Raw genomic sequence first — 23,512 nt, forward strand, 5'->3', positions numbered from 1 at the left:
GTAGTTTCGGGGGAATCAATATCGAGATTGCAGAGGCTGTATTACGATGTGCTGCCACACCAGTACGCTCCAGTGGGAACGCCTCAAGCTGGCATGTCCTGTTGACTTCGATTAATTTTGAAACCCAGCTATCCGTATTTGTGCGGATGCTTGAAATGAAAACAGCATGGAAGTTTAAGCTGGCTGACATCAGCTCAATGTCAATTTAACAAGAGTCCCTAAAGGCTTGGTCCCATGTTGTATATACTAAAGTATGCATGTACTGTATGTATCAGTGTGCAGATATGTGTGTACTGAAGTGTGTGTGTGTGCGTGACAGTAAATATATGGTCCCTATCACTCTGAGTCTTAAAGGGGATTCTTATACAGTATGATGAGCTCTGCTGGCATGCAGGCTTTAGCTAATGCAAAATAGATGAGTAATTAGTCTGCAGCAGAGAAAGAGGAATGGCTCCGTCATCAAGCAAAAGAGAACAGAGATAGATAGGATGGAGTATTAGAGGAGAGAGCAAGGCAGTCATTTTATGCTCAGCATATTTCTGATTCATTTCACACAACGCTAGTTGCATCTCGGACCGCAACGCCCGTCAATAGTTGGACTTTCTTGTTATTTTCCCGACAGACCTAACGTGCCCCATTATCTATCTGTCATGCAAGGTCCAGTGGGCAGTGTCTTTCAAAAAGCTGATTACTAACAAGGGCTGTTGGTCCAATAGCCTTTTCTCCAGACCTTAAATAGGCAAACAGAAACCATTCATACGTACTTTACAGTGATTATCTATTTATCTTTTGCATTAAAAAAAAACATAGAAACATGCACTACGTAAATATAACGAAAAATATTTAATCTAACATATTGTAGCAACAAGCAAAAAATGTTAAAAGTAAAAAAAAAAAAATAGTTTGACATTATGAGGAAATATAATTGTTTTTAGTTTTTTTTTGCTGAGAGAAGACAAGAGAAGATCAGTACCACTCGAGTGTGGCTCATCAGGCAATTGGCTTAGCTTAGTATGCAGACTGGAAACAGGGGAAAACAGCTAGCTCTGTCCAAAGTTCAGCAATACATCTACCTGAAGCTAAAAAATGTGCAAAAACAACAAGCTGTGGTTTATGGGAGAGTTATAAACTCTAACTTGCTGAAAAGTGGCACGTCACAGTTACTTCCTGTAGTCTCCGCTGGTTCCCTGGCAACCTCACAGTGACTACAAAATTTGGAAACATAGCTTTTAAAAGGCTTGGCAAAGCTCAATCTAACTTTATTTATTTGTCTTTGCCAACACTTCCAAGTCACCCAAAGGTTAAACTGGAAGTTAGACCTGAATTAAGTTTTCATTTTGTTGCCCTAACTGAAATCCATCTCTTTAGATTTTAGTAGACTTAAATCTTTATGGCTGCATTGTAAAGTTCCCCGTACAGGGCCGATTTTAACCTGCTGGGTTGGTAGAAATAAAAAGGTGGGGCAATTTGGGCGCTAGGTTGCCCAGAGGTTAGAGAAGCGGACTAGTAGCCCGGAGGTTTCTAGTTTGAATCCCTGGCAAAATGACAGCTGGCAACCGGAGGGTTGTCAGAGTCAAGATCAGATGCAATTCCATTCCATGGCTTTGTGTGTTTGTAAATAGGGTGTTATAAATGCAGAATATTCATTTCCCCATGGGGATTAATAAAGTGGTGTTCTATTTAAGTCTCTTCTAATGTATAAAGAACAATTTGAGGCAGGGAAATTGGGAGGTACTGAAGCAGAATTTCTAAGTTTGCTGCTACCCTATGATTGGAGTCAATGGAGGGCAATTTTACTTACCCTAAAAATGAAGAAAAATAATCTGTCATCCACAATTTTACAAAAATCAACACAATATGTATTTTCAATGGATGAGCTTAGTTCTCAAACTAAATTAAAACCTAATCAAGTGAGACTTCCTCACCATAGCCAATATTTGGTGTTATTCAAATTCAAACTGAAAAGTGACAAAGAAAATAACTAAATCAACTAATTAAGCTGATATTCAAAGTTCAATCTAACTATATATGCAGCATATATATAATACAACAGTTCAAAATCTGAACATTTTCTGTTTATCCATCCATCCATCCACCCATCCATCCATCCATCCATCCATCCATCCATCTCATCAGTATCCTGTTTCCCTTTGCAACAATTTTAACAAATGTATCCATGTCTAAGGTATTTGTTATTGAATTCTCATGGGCAAAGATCAACAAATTCCTTTCCTTAATGTGTCCTGGTGTTGCAACAATAGGGGGTACTGGAGAATAGCAAGAACTCCCCTTATATTTGGCCTCTTGTCATGAAGGTAGCACATGTCTGTCACACATACTTGCAAGGTCAACAGTAGAGTAACACAGACTACAGTGCTCTGGGCTTTCTAAATTGGAAGAAAATATCAGGTGAGGATCAATCAACAGGGATTGATCCTCACCTGATAGCGAGTCAACACAATACCTGTCTCCATGGTATCTTCTGCCATTTGTACCATAGAATAGACAAGTTGGTTCCAGCAGTGAGACAGTTTACATTTAATTTAGATCAAACACTGAACACAATGTTTGTTCTTTTATCTTTTTGCTTTTGGGGGATTATATGCATGATTGAACAATCTGCTCTGAGGCTCTTCTGCCTCTTTGGACTAAATGAGTGGTGTGTAAAACATCTGGAGCGATGTACGGACAGTATTAGGGAGAAACCTGGGGCAGCTGTTTGCTAAAGGAACCAACTATCTAATATTTTGTATGCCCAAGAAAACAGCAGTGCGACCCAATATTTTGCGTGAAATCTGGTGGGATTTCTAGACAGACTACATGAATGCTCTTCAAAGATGAGATCATGGTTAGCGCCTGGTTATGTTTTAAAATGGGGGGAGCAAACTTGGAAAAGTAACATACATACAAAAGTACATAATTAGCAGGCCAATTGCAGCCAATCACTGCAAGCCTTCGTTCGATTTAATGCCCACTACCACAGCAGCTCAGTTCAGTGTGCCAGATGCCACCAAAACGTTTGACACTGTGGTGTCTAATAAAAATCAATGCATGAAATGCGGAAGGATTATTTCAAATGGAAGTACTCTATCGGTATTATTAGCACATTAAGGGTACCAGTATTGGTATTAGTATTGTAACTTTTTAAACAATACCCAGTCCTATTTAAAACAACATTCCTGCAACACCTAGTCTATATCCTTGATGTTCCACTTCCAGGATTGCTCCTATGCTGCCGAAAAATACACCGGATTTCACTCATTTAGGCCAGATATCTGTTGCCTTGGGCTTCCTTTGTGTTGGCATTTAAAACTCTGGTCAATTTATGAGGACTATGGTTAACCTTTTCTCAGATCTCTGCAGGGTAAATCCAGACAGCTAGCTAGACTATCTGTCCAATCAGAGTTTTCTGTTGCACGACTAAAACAAATTTTAAACGTACACGTTCCCCCAAAACAATTTCCTTCCGAGCCTATTTTTGCGGCGGCACCATGGCTTTTCTCCGGTGCTTAGCACCGCCCAAGACGATTGTGATTGGTTTAAAGAAATGGCAATAAACCAGAGTACGTTTTCCTCCCATCCCCGAATAGGTCTATGTCACGCAACAATTGAAGAAGGGAAGAACGTCTCTGAGTGGGGATACGGCTCTTCCGGTTAGCTTTTTACAAAAGAAAGATACTGCTGGACCTGCCTGCCTGAAGTCACCTAGGACGATGTGGTTCTCAAAGTAAAAAGCATTTTGAAAACTGCAAAAAAGGCAAAAAGGTACAAGACCGTGTACAGAAACTATCATAGACTTCAATGGCAGAAGCTCGCTCTAGCCGTTAGCCGGTACGGTAAATGTTTCTATGGTAACAGCAAGTTGGACCAATCAGAGACATTGCTGTTAAGCTTAGGATTGTGTGTTGTGTAGTTTCTCCTCCATAAGATCGCGGATAAAACATGTTTTTCTTAAAATAAGGTTAATTTCATAAAGACTTCCAGCTTCTACAGGAGCAGAAACTTTCATTTTACAACCTTGTAGCTCGTGGTCTGTCTACCTCGGATGGTTTAGACATTATGGCTGATAATCTAAATCCTTGTGGAGAAAGGGACTGTTGACCGGAGGTTTTGATTCCCTACTCCGCGTTCCGGAAGCAGGAAGTGTGACATAGGCCTATGCTATGTGGAGTAGCCGGACTCTCCTCCAGCGCGCTTTGGAGGAGGGTCTGGCAAAGCGAAATATGAATAGCCACTTTACACTTAAAAAGAGCCGACTCTTTGATTCGGCTATTTCCCAAACGTCTTGGAAGCCGATTCCTCTCCTATCAGCTAGTTAACTTTAGGTGGGCTGGCTGGCAAAGTTAGCTAACGTTGACTTGCAAATTGGTTCGACATTTCAGCGACAATACAATCCTACAATTAGCTATGATTTAAAGTTTGCATGGAGTCAGCGGCCCAAGCAGTTTCATTCAACATACGCTAGCGCATCTTTTCCTATGTTCTATATTCAGTCCATGATTGCAGTTAAGCTAAATGGCTGTATCTTACCTTCGTAAACAGACTCCTGTGTGGATTGACAGACTGTGATTGACAGCCAAAGCATGCTGTGGCAAAATATCAGTGACGAGTTTGACTCAACAAACTCAAAAGGGTGGGCCAAAGATCTGTGATTTTTTTGTATTCCTCGTTTTCGTCAGTTGCCGAAAATAATAACATGATCATTGATATAGGCTGCTTAAATACAATCACATGATTGCGTGGATTGTATGATGGTCATTTTTAAAAAGCATTGCTCAGGAGCCTATGGATGGGATGTTGAGTAGTACACACACACACACACACACATACTGTATATACATTCCCGTGTGACCCTCTACATTTTACTTACAGTGAACTTTAGAGCAGCGGGAGTTATTCTGCCTAAGCTAACAAGATTTGATATATTTATACTGTGTTCATGTTTGGATGACTCATCATCAGTGGGTGTCCTGTGCCTTGATCTTCTTCCAGAATTACATTTTCATGTTTTGACTTTGAGCTGCATTCTTTTCCCTCCTCATCTCCAATTCCTTCTCTTCTGCCTTTTTGACAATTATTTGATCTTCATGTTTCAAAAGTTAAGGTTATCTTCTTTTGAATTCCCGTCCAACTCACATCATCATTCTCCCTCTTGTTTTCTCCTTCAGTCCAGTCTGCTAATGATTGGGAGAGCTGAAGCTCGCTGCCAGACTGACAATAATAAGGGCAGGAATACTGATTAATGCAATGAGAGGCTTGTTCCAGGTTATTATATTGTATATTCTGGATTGGAGGACATTTGTCACTCGAGTCCCTGTTATGGCAGCAAGGTGAACTTATGGTGTGCAAAAGGACCCATGTTGTCGGCAAGCATCTTGCTTACAGAGGTCGCCTTCAGCAAGACACTACATCCTTTGTAGTTGCAAAGATTCTGTTATCTTTTTCTTTTCTTCTTTCCTCTTACCACAGGGAGCCTGACCTCCTGGCGACAAGGCAAAGAGAAAAGAGGATTCCTCTGCAGGAATTATCAATCACATTACTGTCAAGGGTTCTCAGTGGGTTATTTTTGTTGAATGTAAATGTTAAAATTAACTTTGATGAAGTGAAACCACACAGCAGGAGGGTCAAAGTTTAAGACAACACCCACCGTGCCATGATTAGCATTGCTAAGCCTCTGTCCTGACTGACAAACCCTGCTTTATCGTACTTTTTAAATGAATGGGACCATCATTTGCTAAATCAACATCATGCTGTATTGACGAAGACTTGAAACTAGCGATTGAGGCCCTAAACTCATTATGAAAATGTTTACTGCGCTAATAAATCAAGTGAGAAGGAGGGTCATTTCCCATAGACTTCTATGTAATTGGATCTCTTTTTGCAACCAATGTAGTTGCCCCCTGCTGGAAATTAGATAGAATGCAAGTTTAAGGCACTTCGGCATTGGTTTCACTTTTCAGACCCACAAGCTCTGTCTGTTATTTTTTTTAAAGTCTATGATTCAGACTAAAATATCTCAACAACTATTGGTTGGATTTCCATTACATGTTTTTACGGGCATTCATGTTCCCCAGAAGATGAACCCAACTGGTTTTGGTAATCCCTTGACTTTTGTTCCTGTGCTGCGAGCAGGTCAAAGTTTTCACATATCCAATCTCACAAATCTACCAAATGTATCGGCACACCATTTTATGAAAAAAAAATTCCCGGATGATGTATCCTAATGTTTTTAATGAACTTCTGACTTTTCCTGTAGTGCCACCATGGCATTGGCATTTGTAGTTTTTGTGTCAAATGTCTCAAGAACTATTGGATGGAAACAATGAAACCAATTAAATTTGTGTTGCCCTCAGGATATATTGTAGTTATGTTAGTGATCCTCTGACTTTTCATTTAGCGTCATCATCAGATCATAATTGTACATTTTTCCAAAACTTTGGACCTGGTTTAATACCTGCAAAACTGACATTACAATCAGTCTCTGCTGGACTTTGTGTTGTTTACTTTTCATATTGCTAACTTGTATTTTTTTGTGTGTGTGTCTCTTTCTGCAGAACTTCGATGACTTCATCTTTGCCTTCTTTGCCATTGAGATGGTGATCAAGATGGTGGCCCTGGGGATTTTCGGCAAGAAGTGTTACCTTGGAGACACTTGGAACCGCTTGGACTTCTTCATAGTATTGGCTGGGTGAGTTACCCAGTTATGCGCACACACAAACACACGCACACACATAGGTGGCCAAGCATAACCAAACACTGGAGGCTTGTACAAGAAGTAGTAAACACACACACACATGCAACGAATTTGAGTAGTAATCAATCTGCAATTCAGGATTTGAGAATGCAGGAACAGAATCATGAATAAGGACAGAATCTAAATGTTTTGAGCTTGTTAGTGTAATTGTTTCACCAGATTTCAACAAGCTGCAGGGTTTTCTTTGCTTGCTGCCCCCAGAGCAGATCAAACCACATTTGGACTTAAAGCATGAATCTGCTGGACCAACCCTCTAGGACTAAGTAACATCAGGCTTCTTCTCTGTGCGCTCCACTGGGTTTGTCATTAAGTGAATTTACCCCAAATGTCCTGTAAAAGCCTTTTAAAGAGAAATTGGTAGCAAGTACCCTCGTAAATTCTTAAGTGCTCAGAATCTGTCATACCATTGAAGAAAGTGAGGTAACGTTTAAAAACTAAGGGTGTGAATGCAAAATTAGTTTTCTTTTGAACTTGTTCATGTTTACTTGTTCACGTTGTTTACTTGTACACTTCATAGCTTTATTTCACTTGCAGATTGAAAAGGTTTTCTGCTTAACAACTTTCATAACATATCCATGCACACACATGCACAATAAATATGTCCAGGCACACAATATACTTGCAAACAAAGGCACACATGCACACACACCAGAGATCGTTTACATAATCCTGTTTAAATTGATCGAAAAAAATATATATAAACTTAACAGCTAGAGCATTCATTGCTTTCAGCAGAAAGCTAAGGCTTCGTCTTTCGCCTCATTAAGTTGTGCTCTCGTGATGATGCTATCACGTTGTGAGACGTCCGTGGCAGCATTCTTTTGCAGATGATCAAAAAGAAACGCCTTTACACTCTGCTCATTAAAATGACAATATTTCAAAAACTAAACAATATGTTTTGTGTTATGGTTTACTGACTTCCATAACCCATTTAGCTTAGGTTGTACTGCGTTTAGTGATATGGAGCATTCAAAGATACTACGAGAAATGACATCACAATAAGCAAAAATACCAATGTAGGCACTGGCGGACCATTTCTTCTGCAGAGTTCAAAGGTTTAACAGATCTACTATGCATACAGTCTATAAACACAGCAGGCACAGAAATTCACACAGTGACACACATACACTGATGCACACGCAGTAATGCACGCACACACACACACACACACACACACACACACTGTAATTTGATTAAACATGTTACAGAACATAGCCTGCTGGTTGCTCTGACATTTTCATCCACTACATCCCCTGCTGGCTTTTAATACCATCCTTCTGCCACAGCTTCTGTTGTCCATCAGTGGGAACAGGACACATTTTCTTTCTGTGTTTGTGTGTGTGTGTGTGTGTGTGTGTGTGTGTGTGTGTGTGCGTGCGTGCGTGACAAAGCATGTCCTTCAGCAGCAGAGAAGGGATACATTTCATGTACTTGTATGCAGTAATACACCTGTAAATCTGTGAGCAGCATCTGTTTCTCACAGTCGACGGTCTCTGTCTTTGTCTTTTCTGCAATGGCAACCCTGAGCTTCCTCTTGTGCCCTCATCCATGTAATTCCTCTACTCTCTTTATACCTGCATCATATACAGCACCTGCATCATACATCCAAGTCTTTTAATCTTTCAGGATCATAGATAGTAAAAGCTGCTCCCAGTTGGTCGTCGCCGCTCAGGGAACATCTGCAGTGCCAGAGTACCAGAACGACAGGTCCTCCGAACCATAGGTCAATATGGGTTGTTTGTTCCTACCCTTTATACGGCCCACAGGAGCGTTTTCCGTCCTCATATCTAAACCAGAGAAGGTCGGTCGCGGTTTTGAACATGTCGTTAACGTTGTGAAACAGTCACAGATTGGTTATGTTTAGGCAAAAAAAAATTACTTGGTTAGGTTCAGAAAAAGATTGTGGTTTGGGATGAAATCACTTGATACTTAAGTCACTTGCGGTCCGTAAAGTTAAAAGGTCCCATATCATGCTAATTTTTAGGTTCATACTTGTATTTTGGGTTTCTACCAGAACATGTCTACCCGCTTTAATGTTAAAAAAACACGTTATTTTTCTAATACTGTCTTTCTAAATATACCTGTATTCACCCTTTGTCTGAAATGCTCCCTTTTAGTGCCGGTCTCTTTCTGTACCCCTCTCGAAAAAGCGTTTCAGGGCCTTCCGTATCTGCGCTCTCGAAGTCGCTGCACCGTCATTGCAGCCGGGGAATGAATGCAACGGCACTGTAGCGGCACTTTCTACCTACCTACAGCATGTATAGGACATCTTTACACAGAAGTCCTGACGGCTCGTTTAAAGGCATAGTTTCTGAATATGGATTTCTCTGTGGATTGAGTGTTTTGATACTTTCACAGTATTTGTATAGCACTTCAACTTGCTTTATGATAAAAAAAAGACATGGAAATCTCACTTTCATCAATATGGGACCTTTAAAAAAAGCTAAACTTGCCTTTTATTTTCAAATGGGACTAGCATCCCATTCTCCTGGGTGAAAGTCCTATGTCTTGTCCACTGTAGCCTATATCCACCACCTTACACTTCGGGATTGCTCCGTTGCCGCCAGAAATTCCACCGTGTGTGCTTCTTTTCGGCCGGATTTCCATTACCTAATGTTTTCTTTGTGTTGGAATTCTAAACTCCGCTGGATTTCTGAGGACTATGGTTAACTGCTCCTCAGATCTCTGCAGGGTAAATCCACACCGCTAGCTAGACTATCTGTCCAATCTGAGTTTTCTGTTGCACGACTAAAACAATTTTTGAACGTACACATGTTCCACCAAAACAAGTTCCTTCCTGAGGCTATTTTGCAGAGTCACGGAGGCTCCATACGGTGCTTAGCGCCGTTAATGCCGATTGTGATTGGTTTAAATAAACCACAGCACGTTTTTCTCCTATCCCGGAATGCTGTGTGGACTAGCCAGACCTTCCTCCGGAGTGCTGTGGAGGAAGGTCTTGCAAAGCGAGACTATCTCCACTGCAACCTACCTACAATATGGCGCTCATATTCTTCGTCACCTTACTTCCTCCTTTGCTTCCGTAATAATTATATGAGGCTAACAACCTATGGGAGCGTTATTCAGGGGAGGACAGTCTCTACCAGAAGGAACTAGATGGGAAAATACCTCAATGTCTGATACAGTGAGTGATAAGAATGGGCTTCTAATTAAAACTACAGCAACAGGCAATGAGAACAGGTGTAATGTTTATTGTAAAAGGAGGACATTATAATGAACAGAGATATTATACTTGCATACAGATTAAACTATAATGTACTGGTGGGGAAAACTGGGTCATCATGGCAGTGCAGGATAGAAAATGCATAATACAATAGGCAGATGATATATTACTGTGTGGAATTTCATAATAAAACAAAAGCAATAGAATCCATTCCTTTTGTGTATTGGAATGTTAGATTAGCATTAAAAGTTTTACTTAAACTTTATTTGTCAAACATAAAATGTATTATTTGTAAACAAAACATAAGCATGGTCGATGATAATAATACCTCAAAAGTCTTAAATATTGTATACTGCAGTGATATGACTTGGACTCTTCATAAATTAATAAGAATGCTGACTGTAGTCGGTTAAACTATGTGTGAATATCACCTAGGGCTGCGACTAACAAATCTTTTCATTATCCATTAATTAGCCAATACTTATCTCCATTTATCGATCAATGCCAGTCACAATTTCTCACAGCCCAAGTTGACATATTTTAATAGCTTGTTTTGTTCAACCAACAGTCCAAAAAACCCAAATATTCAGTTTACTATCATAGAAGTCTAAAGAAAAATTAAAGCCCAGACCAGACCAAAGATTCGCGACGAGACAAAAACGTTTTAGAACATCGCAGTGGTCTGAACCGGCCCGTCTCAGCTGGACTAAAGTCGCAGAGGATGGTTTTAGAACTTAAGGGATATCACCAGCTAATGAGAAGTCAGCTCGTAACGTCAGCTATAAACTATAGAAATGAAATTATCCATAATCCATTTTATTTTTACGTTACAAACAGCTGTTTGAAATGGCAGTTTTAGGCGGTGCTCCAACGACGCGAGAGAGAGAGAGAGAGAGAGAGAGAGAGAGAGAGAGAGAGAGAGAGAGAGAGTGCCCAGCGGCATTAGAACAAAGCAGTGAATCAGAGAAATAAATTGTTGTTTTCGCCGATTCATCACTAGAAATGCAACTGTAGCAAGCATCTCACTATCACTAATGTTATCCACATTCAGATTTAGACGCAACAAATGATATATCCAGCTACAAAAAAAGCCTAAAAGTTGAAAATTAGAACGGAAGGATAACAAGGCCTTTTCATGGAGATGATACACCATCTCGCCTCATGTTATTGGTTTGAACTGGCAGGTTTTTAGAACGCTGCAGACCAACTCGTTGCAAGAAGTTGCAAGTTTTGAGTCGTCTTGTCGCGAATCATTGATCTGAACTGGGCTTAAGAAATATTCACTTTTGAGGAGATGGAACTAATATGTTTCATTATTTTTGCTTAAAAAACATACGTCATAATTGATTATCTAAACAATGCGAATAATTTTTCTATTGATCGACTAATATAATAATCAAACAACCCTTTCAGTTCTAATGGTTACATGCTGCCAGTCCGACATGTCACCACTCCTACATGCTTCTATTCAGACATGCTGCTATTCCCTAACCCTAACCTCCTAACCCTAACCCTAATGGAAACAAAAATTGTTGGAGTGGTGGGACGTTTGAAAACAGTGGAAGTTCCGCCACTCCGACAATTAGTTGTCAATGTCAGAGTGGGGGTATGTCGGAATGGATGGTATATGGATGAAATATCTTATTGTTGAATACTTCATAAGGGTAAAATAAGTGGTTGAAATAGATCGGGGTTAGGATCAGCTCATTGTAACATATTGATTTATTGGCATATGAACATAATTACTGTATGTACATGCAGAAACATGTATGCGTCGGTCATTAACCTTTTAACATTAAGGATAAGGGTAAGAGATAAAGGTCTGTGTTACCATGAGTCCAGACCAGGAGTGGGCAACCTTTTCTATGATGAGTATTCATTTACAAAGATGATTGCGGCCGGTGTGGCAGTGGCATTTGTTAACGTGCATGTAATTTATTTTCAATTTGTGCACTGATAGTTAGTTACACTGTTATTGGAAGTTTGACCTTAGTGATAATGGAGTTGCAGGCCTATTATTTACACTGGATTGCCTCTCTCAGTTACTCATTCACACATACAAAACCTTGTTGTGATGTAAGCTACTGATAAATCAAATGTTAACTGGGCTGACCAAATGGTGTGAGCCGTCTTCCTGACTTTTGCTGTTGAGTTGTGCTCTGTCCGGCTTGTATGTTTCCCCTGAATTTAATTCAATTACATTTCCTTATAGTCTCAAATCATAAAAGAAGTTCTCAGGACACTTTACAGACTAGGTCTAGACCACACTGTATAATTTACAGAGACCCAACAATTCCCCCCAAGTGAAAGTGGTGAGCAGGGACGTCACTAGGATTGAAAGACAGGGGGGGCTGAGCCCCCAGGTTATTTCTAACTTGCGTTTGCAAAATCTTTGCACTCACATCTTTTGTTACTGTATTAGAGCTACACTTATGTCAACAACCAGTCAAGAAACCAAGATGTTCACAAGTAAAAAGTGACAGACATATCCTCTTCTTCCATTTCTACTCTGTTCCTTCTGTCTTATCCTTTAAGATAAAATAAAACCCTGATGCTAATTTAATGACTTCGAAATGCAAATTGGTCACATGAAACAACATCCAAAATGTCCAAAAACTGACAGAGGCCAGACAGCTAATAAGTTGGTAAGTTAAACAAATATGACAAATAGCAGTACAAGAAAATGAAAGAAATAGGCATAATAGGCATCACTGCATACTACTATCATGTAAGATATTAATACGTATCCTATTTAAAGTGGCTACTGTCTAAATACAATAACCTGATGGCGGAAGGAATAAAAGATTTGGAGTAATGATTACTGTATATATGTACTGTATGTAGGATTGCTTTAATTTTATTTTCACATGGCTACAACAAAAAGTGCCCTGAAGCAAGCGGGTAGAAAAATGGCCAAAGGAAATCCAAAAACACAAGGAACAAAACTACCGAGAGAGAGCCAGTAAGGTATGACTCGGAAAAGACACATGTAACTACAGCGATCGGACAACAGACAAAGAAAGCACAGAGACTAAATACATGAGGTAACAAGGGTGGTAACGAGGGACAGGTGCGTGAGGGCTGATGAACAGGTGAGACACATCAGGGCGGGGCAGACAGTCACAAAGGTGGGAAAACACACAAGGCAGAAAATAAAACAAGACATGACACAGGAGAAACAGACACTACAAAGTAAAACAGGAAACTGAAGCATGAAAACAGACACTACAAAGTAAAACAGGAAACTGAAGCATGAAAACATATACTACAAAGTAAAACAGGAAACTGAAGTAAAATAGGAAACTGAAGCATGAAAACATACACAAGGACGGAACTAGGAAACAAAACAGGAAACAAAACAGAACACAAAAAGAACACGGGTAACACACAACTACGATACAGACAACAGGGAATAAAATAACAACAGTAAACCACAACAGAAAACCACAACCATGACAGTAACCTCAGACAGACCCTGTCTCTTGACGGGCGGTCACAATTTTTGGTTATTTTTTCAATGTTTAGACGCTTTTTTGGTCACTTTTACGATGTTTTTGATGCTTTTTCCATTTCTTTTTTATTATCTTTAACTTTTCTTTACCCATTTGGACTGCTGGCGCCCCTAGCATTTACCTATGCTACCTATGCCACGGGCCAGCCCTGCTGATGCAACTGGTGAATGGTCTGTTGTCAGCCAACTGAGAAAAGTGGGACGTCACTGATGTCCACTCTCATTCATTCACTCATTTATGACGCACAGTGGCCAGTCTTTAATCCTGGATATGATGGTGTCTTTATGCGGAAGCCCATCCAACAAAACCTCTGCACTATTGAGGAAGGCCTTGTTGATGTATCTCCAACTGTGAAATATTTCACACGTTTAGCAATGCACTCGGGAATGTTATAGCTGCCCTCTGTAGCCTCACTTTTGTTTTTTACGTGCTTTGCTTATCATATTTTGTCACTGCCCTTTATATTGACTCTTCTTTGAAGTTTTTCTCATACTTAGTACGGGGTCAGGATTATGTCATATTGCGAGCGTGATGAACAGGCTCACGAGCAAATGATATCATTTCACAGGTGCAGATAATAGTCTTCATGCACTAATTCAACCATTAAGAGATGTACAGGCAGCTGAGAGCATGAAACAAAACACAGAGGGAGGCAAAGAATGGCACGTGCATGAATAAAACTATTTAGGAAGCACACAGGTCAGCCATCACATGTGAGAGTGTCTGCTTTGCGAGCATTGGAGGGAAATACAAGCTCTCGCAGGTACACTCTACATTTCTGCTCGCGTGAATGAAACTGACTTTTGACACTATGGGGTAGGGCTGGACAATGAAGCGAAAATGTGAAGCCGTTAACGTATTTTTCCCATGACGATAATTTATTTCTGTTGATAGGCCTACTTTCTCCTTAAAAACATTCAACTGCGTGTTTTTGTCTTTACTAACGATGTAGCACAAGATAGCACCCGACAAAAAGGACTGTATGAGTATAAGTTTTTCGTCTGTTCCGTAGTTGGGATATCTGCGTAGCTTTTGAAATGTCAATAAAGCATTGCCAATGTATGTACCCATACCTCTAACATTAGAGCTACACTCTGTTTAAAGATGAAGACCGTTATCGGATAAAAGCCTCTTTTCTCTCCCTCAAAATATTTCTTTTCACTCTTTAAGTGTGATATATGCTCCTGCGTTAAATCTACGCCGTGGCTACCTATGTAGGTACGTGGAGACATGGACCCTACGCCAAGCCTAATTACACGTCGCAGCAACGTAACTCATTTCCTGGTTCTCCTTCTTCATAAACAACATGAAATCAAGGAGAGGGTTAACTTTTCCTGCTACAGATTTCCCACCGTGGTCAGAAAGCACAGGGGAGACACTTTGTTTCTCCCACTATGCCGCTAGAGTGCCGAAGCTAATCGTCTCACTTGCTCTACCACACACTTGCCTATTCTCTTAGGCCGGTTACAAACGGCCTGCGTGGCGTGAATGTGGCGTTTCTCATTTTTTATGTCTTTACACACCAGAAACGTGTCTGACGCGGCGCTGCTGCTGCTAGCCTTGTCTGGACACATGTATGTTTCCCATTGATAAAATGAAATACCATGTTAAACATAAATATATACTGATTTGGTTACAGCAAAGACAGCGTCGGCAGTATTGACGGCAAAATAGGCTACAGAATATTTCGTTCTGTATTGACAGGTGCAATATTAGAAAATCGATTTTTTTTCTGCATTTATATCAAAACCTGGAGACTTTCAGACATCAACATGTCATTTATTAATATGTATTCGTGTCTAAACGACATATAAACATCTTTTCCTATTCTTTTTGCCTGGAAACGATTCCAACACGCTTGCGTGTAGCGTGAAAAATAGGCGTTGGTTCTATTTCTAGCAGGCACGCGTTTTCGGCGCGGCTCGAGGCGCGCGTGTCACGCAGGCGGTGTGTAAGCTCTAACCTGTTAACATGGGAGCCGAAATATAAACGGACACGCCACGCAGCTGACACGCTCGCGCAACGCGTCCAGTGTGTAACCGGCCTTAAAGAGATCGACGCACACACCAACACACAAGTATAAAATTTAGGCCACTTACTTAGGCTACGGCGATAGCAATGCGTGGAGCCTCCGCAGGACCATAAATCACGCTTTACTCTGTAACTGAGAAAACATAATTGTGTGTGTGTGTGTGTGTGTGAGCATGTATCAAAGCATGAACAATATGGGGTGACAGAAAACACGGCACAAGAAATAAAATCTACTTTTACGTCTGTATCTTCTGGTGTCATGTATGTTGAATTACATCTGAGGGTGTATGTAGGTGATGGTGTGAGCATGCATGTATGTTGTTGTGTTTTCATTGGTTGCCATTTTCATCCAATGGACTTTTACGGAGAGCCCCCCCAGCCATACGGAGACAATGGTAGCCTAGGTAACGGCTGGTTGTCAAGCATTTGATATATCCCAGCAACAGTTGTTAAGTCTGCGGAGGAAGGCCTGATGAACTGTTTGTTTCCTTCCGAGGCGATAATTACAGCTAAGCTGCTTTTTCAGCAGCTCTTCGCTCTTCTCCTAATCACCTCACTGTCAGGAGGGAATGATGGAGGGAGGAGTGTAACAAACAGGTGGAGTGTGCAGAAAAAGAGGGAGATGTGCTGGGAGTTTTTGGTCTGGTGAACGGTGGAGTAGGGCTGCACGATATAAGGAAAATATGCAATATGACGATAACGATATTACTTGCAATAAATTACCAGATATAAAAGTGTACTCAGTTCTGCTGCCTTCAGTATTCTGCTAAAATACAACAAATTGCTTGTTGAATTTAAAACAAATGAAAGAAAATAATTTCCAACATTCGTTAATTGAACAAATCGAACATTGAATTGAATATAAAAGGCAACACTAACAAAGAATGATAGTTTTCTGCTGATATTTTCTTACAACTAACACAAAAAATCACAAGAGTGTTTTCCGCGATATGTCGCAGCCTTCCGCGATGTGTTTATTGCGGCAGTTAATATCGCATGACGATACAAACGATATATTGTGCAGCCCTGTGGTTGAGGGAGTGAAGGATGAATGTACTACTGCATTCACATGGTAAAGAAAGAAAGTAAGTAGGCGTTTCCTACTTTTGAAAGAAAGTGTACATCATCATCAACATAGCAGTGGATGAAAACTCACACTTGATAAATTACATTGTCGTTTCATTTTCGTTTTGCAATTGCATCACTGTAAATGCCTTCACAACACTGATATTTTCATTTGTGAGTTGGCTTTGCGATGCTTAGTTTGCTCTCAGTCATCAACTCACACGTATCACTCTTCAGCTGCATGTGTGAGAAGTGTGAAAAAGCTGATGACAGCACTCAGTGCGAACAGAAACAATTACTGCTAGATGGCTTGGGAAGACTTGTGTTAACGCTTCGAAGTTGTGTTTTTCACCTGTCGAGTTGTTCAGAATCATGAACGCAGAATGTTTTTTACCTGTACACAGAATTCTGAGCCAAGACCAGTAGTGTCACTGTGTTCCCACATCTCAGTAGTTGGTTATGTTATCACAACCGATTGTTGGACAGAACTACAAACGTAACACAAAGGTTATGATAAACTGGAATGATCCTTTCCCTAACTAGAAAACTGGCCTAACCGACCAATTGCATTCGGCAAAATGAATGTGGCCTTTTGAATGCTCTGTAGCTTAGTGTCAGCTCTGTATCTGTGAACGCACATCGAGCCAAAAGTAACTTCTTAATTTTTCTCGGAGGGCAGTTCCCTTATAAATGCCACAGACTCAAAAATAAATGCCACAGACTGAAACTAGGGCTGTCAATTGATTAAAATATTTAATCACGATTAATTGCATGATTATTCAAATAACTAACTCGTGATTAATCGCAAATCAATCGCACACATTTCTTATCTGTTTTAATGCTCTTATCAACATGAAATATGCTAGAATATTCTCCAGAATAACCTCAAAGTAACTGTATGCTCAAAAAAACTATCCAGCGTTGCGTGCCTTTGGCGAGGGGGAGGATGGTTCTCTGTATGCATGGCCAGGAAGTGGTATTTGAGACTCGACATACTCCGGTGGTAACTCAGTTCACATCGACAGTACGTGCAAATAACTTCAGTCTTGTCGAGAGAACCATCTGGAAGGGCTTTGAAACTGAACTTGCCATTCAAAAGACTCTTTTCTTTATCCATTCCCGAGGAGCTTTGTTTTTCTGCCCATCCATCCAGGTTCTGCTCCATCACATTCCTCATTTCCAACCATTCGATGTCCGAGCACAAATCAAGTCACAGCACTCGATGGCTTAATCACTCCGAAAATAATAAATTATACTGAGTTGCAATAACTCATAATTACTTTTCGCGCCTAACACAAAAAAAATATAGTGGGACCTGACACATGTTATCACAAATTATGACATGGAAAACTGCTAAAAAGTTACAACACAAACATTTCTAATAAGGTTTTTTTTAACCAAATCTAAATAGGGCAATTTACTCTGTTCATATCAAGACACTCCATTTAATAAAACTGTTCAAAACAAGTTTAGACTCAGCTCTAGATTGAATGACTTGTTAATAGAGTGTTTTCATTTATGTATGTATTCATGTATTGATTGGTGCAATGGAGCCCCATTCAATACCTTTGGGAGCATAAATAGGAAAGTGTAGCAGCACTTTCTCTAGCAGACAGGCTATCCTATCCACAGGACGTTGATCGATCCGACTTAACACTCTCTCTCTCTCTCTGTAGCTTGATTCCTCCTGTAAAGAAAGAAAGGATAACTGAGGGGGGGAGGGTGTGAATGGAGAGGGAACAGGAGGAAGGACGATGGATTGACAAAGAAAGGCAGATGAAGAAAGGAAGAGAAGCTGAGGCAGTCGAGTCGATCGCTTGATTGGACTCCTTCGTTATGTAATCCGGTTTTATGTTTGAGCACAGACACCACCAATGAAAATGCTCATTTGGGTCAGTTTGGATAAATGACATGTTGCTGTAACTTGTATAGAAACAGTGATCAAACAGGTGATTGTTAGAAAGGTACCCATAACTCTCCTAGAAAGAGTCTCGCAAAACAAGCTAAATCTTGTTATTGTGATGAAATACCCCATGTAAACCACTAATCATCCCCTGCAGCACACTGCTAGAATTCATACCATCCAACTGAGTATGGACCAAAGTGGTGGACCGACCAACAGTCAATGATATCCCTAACATGTCATGAAAATAATAAAAAAAAGTTGTGTAACAGAAATATTCTTGTCTGTCCTGAATTATCTGGCAACCCCTCAGATTTTTCTTGGGACCCATTTTAGGGTTCCAAAACCCTGGGGTTGGAACATCTGTAATAGAATAAACCGAATCACCGTTACATGGCGCTTACACAAAAAACACTTCTGGGTAGACAAATGGCAGTTAATTTGAATTGCAGAGATATGTGAAAGTTATGTGAAAAATATATGCGATACATTTTTTTTTTTTCTGTTGTCATTTCTAGCCATAACTAACGTTTAAAGATATATAGTTAAACATGGAGGTCCGACATATCTGACATCTCTGCTGTTCTTATTTTCTGTACTGTGTTGCTTTGCTAGCGTCTTTTATAAACCAAATCTAATGTTAGGAACAGCAACATCTCACCACTGCTAGTTTGGGTGATGTCATTTTCTTTAGTCTGTGGCCCAACAGGAAAATTAGCTCTCCAACCTAACGTTAGTAAAAGTGTTGACATATGACAGCATCAAAAATGCATTTTAGATGAATGCGATGAGAGCATAGACATAAAATGGATAGAAAGGCCATTGAAAGGCCATTTCCCGTGGTCATTTGATTGGTACACAACAAAATGGCTATTGCTGTTAGTCGTCATTGTGACAATATGCTCTCAGTGGGGGCGTAAACGGTGCTGCTACTCGCCGCGAGGACAGCCGCGCGACGACGCTCGGGAGATGTTCTCGGAGTGGCAGGGAGTGAGGAGGGACAGTTAGACCCAGCGGCAGTGGGTCAGCCTGACCGCTAACCCAGCCCGCTGTTCAGCTCGTTCTCTGTAACCGATGCAGCATAAAAGCACGGCGGAACCAGCAAGCCAGCCAGCCTGTGTTAGTTGGCTAGCGTTATCTTGCTAACTCCGCCTTAAAAGGTATAGTGGAGGATTATCCCGAATTTTAGAAAAGAACCGCCCTCTCCACTTTTTGAAAAACTGCACATGCGCAACACTCTACCTGCTCCCGAGAGGTAACGCCTATTAAACGTGTGCACGAGAGTGCACTGTTTACAAGTTGCTGTCGGCATGGCTCATACAAGCCTACTTTCCCAAAGAAGAATTTGCACTTTTTCACAAATGGAGATGTTTACCGTGTCTGCGCGGTGCGTGACTTGTGCCAGGGCTAGTATCGCTAATCATAGCTTACATCAACTTTTACTAGCAGTGATTTTAAATGGATTTCTCCAAATAGCATGCCAAACTTTACCTGTTGAGTAGAAACTTCGCGACTGAGGCATCAGTGGGAAGCCCAACCTGTGCTTTTAGCGCACGCCAGCGTGTGAAATATTCTCCCAAAAACACTCCGGTCTTGTTTCTTTCTTCAGAGGCCTTTCTCTTCTTGTCATACAATTCCTAGACACTTTTTCTCTTGCGACCCTCAGACATTTTGAAAAAACATGGTGAGAACGACGAGCTTCAATGAATGGCTGAAAACGTAGCTCACTACCTATGCTCACCACACATATACACCTGAAAGTGCGCATGCGCAGAAAGCGAAAACTACCTAGGGACGAGCACGTTCGACGGCCTTACGTAAACATATCACCAGAATGATTGACAACTAGGAGGACCAATAGTCTTGATGATCCACCCGGAAAAAGAAAATCCTCCACAATACCTTTAACGTTACCCCCTCGCCACATCGTTCACAGAAAACGAGCCCAATAAAGCTGTCAATGGTGGCGATAGCAATGTGCTTCGTATGGATGAATCATTCGTTTAACTCATTTAGCGGCTGGCTCTCCGACTCGTAACGTAACAAATCCACTGCTCGGTTGTCCATTTATACGTAACTATGGCAGTGGTACACATAAAAATGGCTGCTGCTCTGACCATTCTGCTACGTTGATTTAAATGGAAATGGCCTTTCTATCTGTTTCATTTCTATGGATGAGAGTGTATCCAGTTTTTCCTCGCCCTCGTTTGCTCAGCGCCGTTAAATTATAATGTACAGGACGCAGAGGTTTCCACCCAGACGTTATTGTAAGCAAACTTTGTGAGTGGACGTATAGCATGGAAATTCTAATCATTGTTCTTTTACTGGACAGGGACAGTAGAGAGATATAGAAGGGAAGAGAGATGGGGGATGACGGGAACCGGTCAGTGCCTTAACCCCTAGACCACTAGGGCGCCCCTTTGTTTAACATTTTAATGATGTTAAGAGTATTTGTTAGAGACATAAACCCCTTGAGAAAAATGATCTCATTTCCGAGGGGGTCTTAAGACAAATATACAGAAAATACAAAACACAAAATACATTTACATATACACAGCAGTCCCATGCCTAACTACTCCAACACCATGACTCCTTCATACAAAATAATTATAATAATAAAAAATAGATATATGTATTCAAGTAAATTCACAATAAGTTTGCATATATCCCAATTGCGCTGCTGTTTTCAGTATATGCATAAACAGGTGCCAACACATTAAGGAGGAGAAAAGTAAGAAACTATATAAAAAGAAAAGAAAATCAACATGAATTATGTGTCATCCACGCAATATGCTTGTTCTCCCCTTAGTGGGGTCTTACTGTAAATCTGAGGAAAAAATAGAACAGTCTGGCACAGAGTGACTCATCACCTTAACCACGGTCCTGATCAATTAAGATAATTATCAGTATAAGTATCGCTCTTCATTTCGCCATGATATATTGAGATTTAAAATGCAAGCTGAGCACCTTTAACTGGCTTTAAATATTTAACACATCCTCTTGGATTTCAGAGCCGTGATTGAGTCGCACTAAAGGAGGTGAGAGAGAAGCACAGGACCTAACCCTCAGCGTCTCCTCCTTTCTTCTCTTCGTGATTTATTAATGACAAGTTGGATCGGCTCCCGCCCAGTTTAGGGGACAGCGGAAGAAGGAAAGGGTGTGAGGATGGAGGAGGAGGAAAGGAGAGAGGGTGGAAGAGACGTCAACAGGGAAGGGAGAGAGGGAGACAAAAGTGAGAGAGAGAGGCTGATAGAGAGAGAAAGAAATGGATGAGGTGAAAATGAGGAGGGATGCTGTTAAAAAGGCATGTAGAGAGAAAACTGAATGTACTTTTTTTTCCTTTTCTTTTTTTTTTAACTAAATGAAGCAATTTATTAGTTAAACATTTTTGGAACTACGCTCATTGCTTTTTTCTTTCCAAAAATGTGCGTTAAAGGGATACTTTGTTCAACCAACTTTGTATCATAATAATGTTGGTAGAATAAAGTATAAATGGACAGTGATAAACTTCCCTCCATATTACCAGTGCCCAGATCTCCCTCCTCACAGGCCAGCAGAAACACCTCCAAGTTTAACACAGAAATTCGTCACTTGGAGGTTTGCTGCTGGCCCTAAGGCCTGTTGCTTGAACTACAGACTGTACTTCTGCGTACACAAGTATAGGAGCGGATCGAGAAAGACCGCAGCCCCTCTCTTTCTTAAAGTGATGGTTGGGGTTTTTTTTGGGGGGTTTTACAAAAACAGGGGGCCCCTTTTTCTGGGTCTAACATTGGCGAGTTAAGCGTAGAGTAGCGTTAGCCGCTGAATAGCTTAGCGCAGGGGCTAATGGACCCACGTTTGTATCTCGTAAATGACCCCACTAATAATGCCCGAAATGATACCAAAGGTCTACACTAGTATATATAGGTTATGCACTCATAAAACGATGGATTGGAAAGTTTGTAAGTACACCAGAAGTTTATGAACACTTGCCTGCTCTCTTCTGCTCTCTGTTGCTGTTGCTGCTGCTGCTGCTGCTGCTACCTGCAGTTAGACGAGTGCTTAGGGCCGTCTACAAATTACTACACCGAAAAGAGATACAACAAAAATATGTATTAATTTAATGATTAAATAAGGTAATGTCTCCAAACTTACCTCAATTATTACTTGTCTCCTGCTAGTTATACTACAGCACTTACTTTAAAAAATAAGTTAAATAAAAAAATATTTTTGTTGCATCTCTTTTCGGTGTTGTAATTTGTAGATGTCCCTAAGCACTCGTCTCACAGCAGCAACAACAGCAGAGAGCAGAAGCCAGCAGGCAAGTGTTATTTACATAACCTTCTGGTGGACTTACAAACTTTCCAATCCATCGTTTTATGAGTGCATAACCTATATATACTAGTGTAGACCTTTGGTATCATTTCGGGCATTATTAGTGGGGTCATTTAAGAGATACAAACGTGGGTCCATTAGCCCCGCGCTAAGCTATTCAGCGGCTAACGCTACTCTACGCTAACTCGCCCAATGTTAGATCCAGGTGAAAAAAGCTTCTGGGGGGGGTGTTTGGCTCGAGGTCATGGTGCAAAGGACCCTAGGGTAAATTACTCCGAACCATCGGACGCTCGATCAGGTGCATCTGGCGTTAGTTTACAGACGCAAAAAGTCTCCTTTGGCGTCTCAGTCAAACGCTAGAAACTTTCAACTAATTACAATGTAATCCCATCCACAGCGCGTCATATTTTCAACGTGATCGGTTGGGAGGCCTTGGCGTCACGTTTTGACGCTGTGGGTCTGGACCAATTTGGCGTCATTATTCAACGTGCAGGGTAAAACCACTTAATTAGGGTTAGGGAATGGTCGTGGGTGGGGTTAAAAATGTACCTTTAAGTGATACGCGGGACAAGAACGGGACAGTTAGGGTTGGGAAAAGATTGTGCGTGGGGTTACAAAATGTAGGCTACGTTTAAGTGACACGCGTGATATGAAAAGGACACGAAACCCCGGGTCTCTTGACCCATCCACCGACCCCAACCTACAGTACAGGCCAAAAGTTTGGACACACCTTCTCATTCAATGTGTTTCCT

At 40.8% G+C, this 23,512-nt stretch overlaps 1 protein-coding gene across 12 annotated transcripts in view; it reads left to right on the forward strand.

Moving 5' to 3' along the window:
• cacna1g (calcium channel, voltage-dependent, T type, alpha 1G subunit) overlaps window positions 1–23,512 on the forward strand; it is a 386,801-nt gene that overhangs the window by 135,486 nt on the left and 227,803 nt on the right. For all 12 annotated transcript variants that reach the window (XM_039787919.1, XM_039787908.1, XM_039787916.1 and 9 more), the window contains exon 4: window positions 6,555–6,688. In XM_039787919.1, the coding sequence (XP_039643853.1) occupies window positions 6,555–6,688 (134 nt within the window). The remainder of the gene's footprint in view (window positions 1–6,554; window positions 6,689–23,512) is intronic.

This window comes from Perca fluviatilis, chromosome 21 (genome assembly GCF_010015445.1).
Source record: "Perca fluviatilis chromosome 21, GENO_Pfluv_1.0, whole genome shotgun sequence".
Taxonomy (NCBI): domain Eukaryota; kingdom Metazoa; phylum Chordata; class Actinopteri; order Perciformes; family Percidae; genus Perca; species Perca fluviatilis.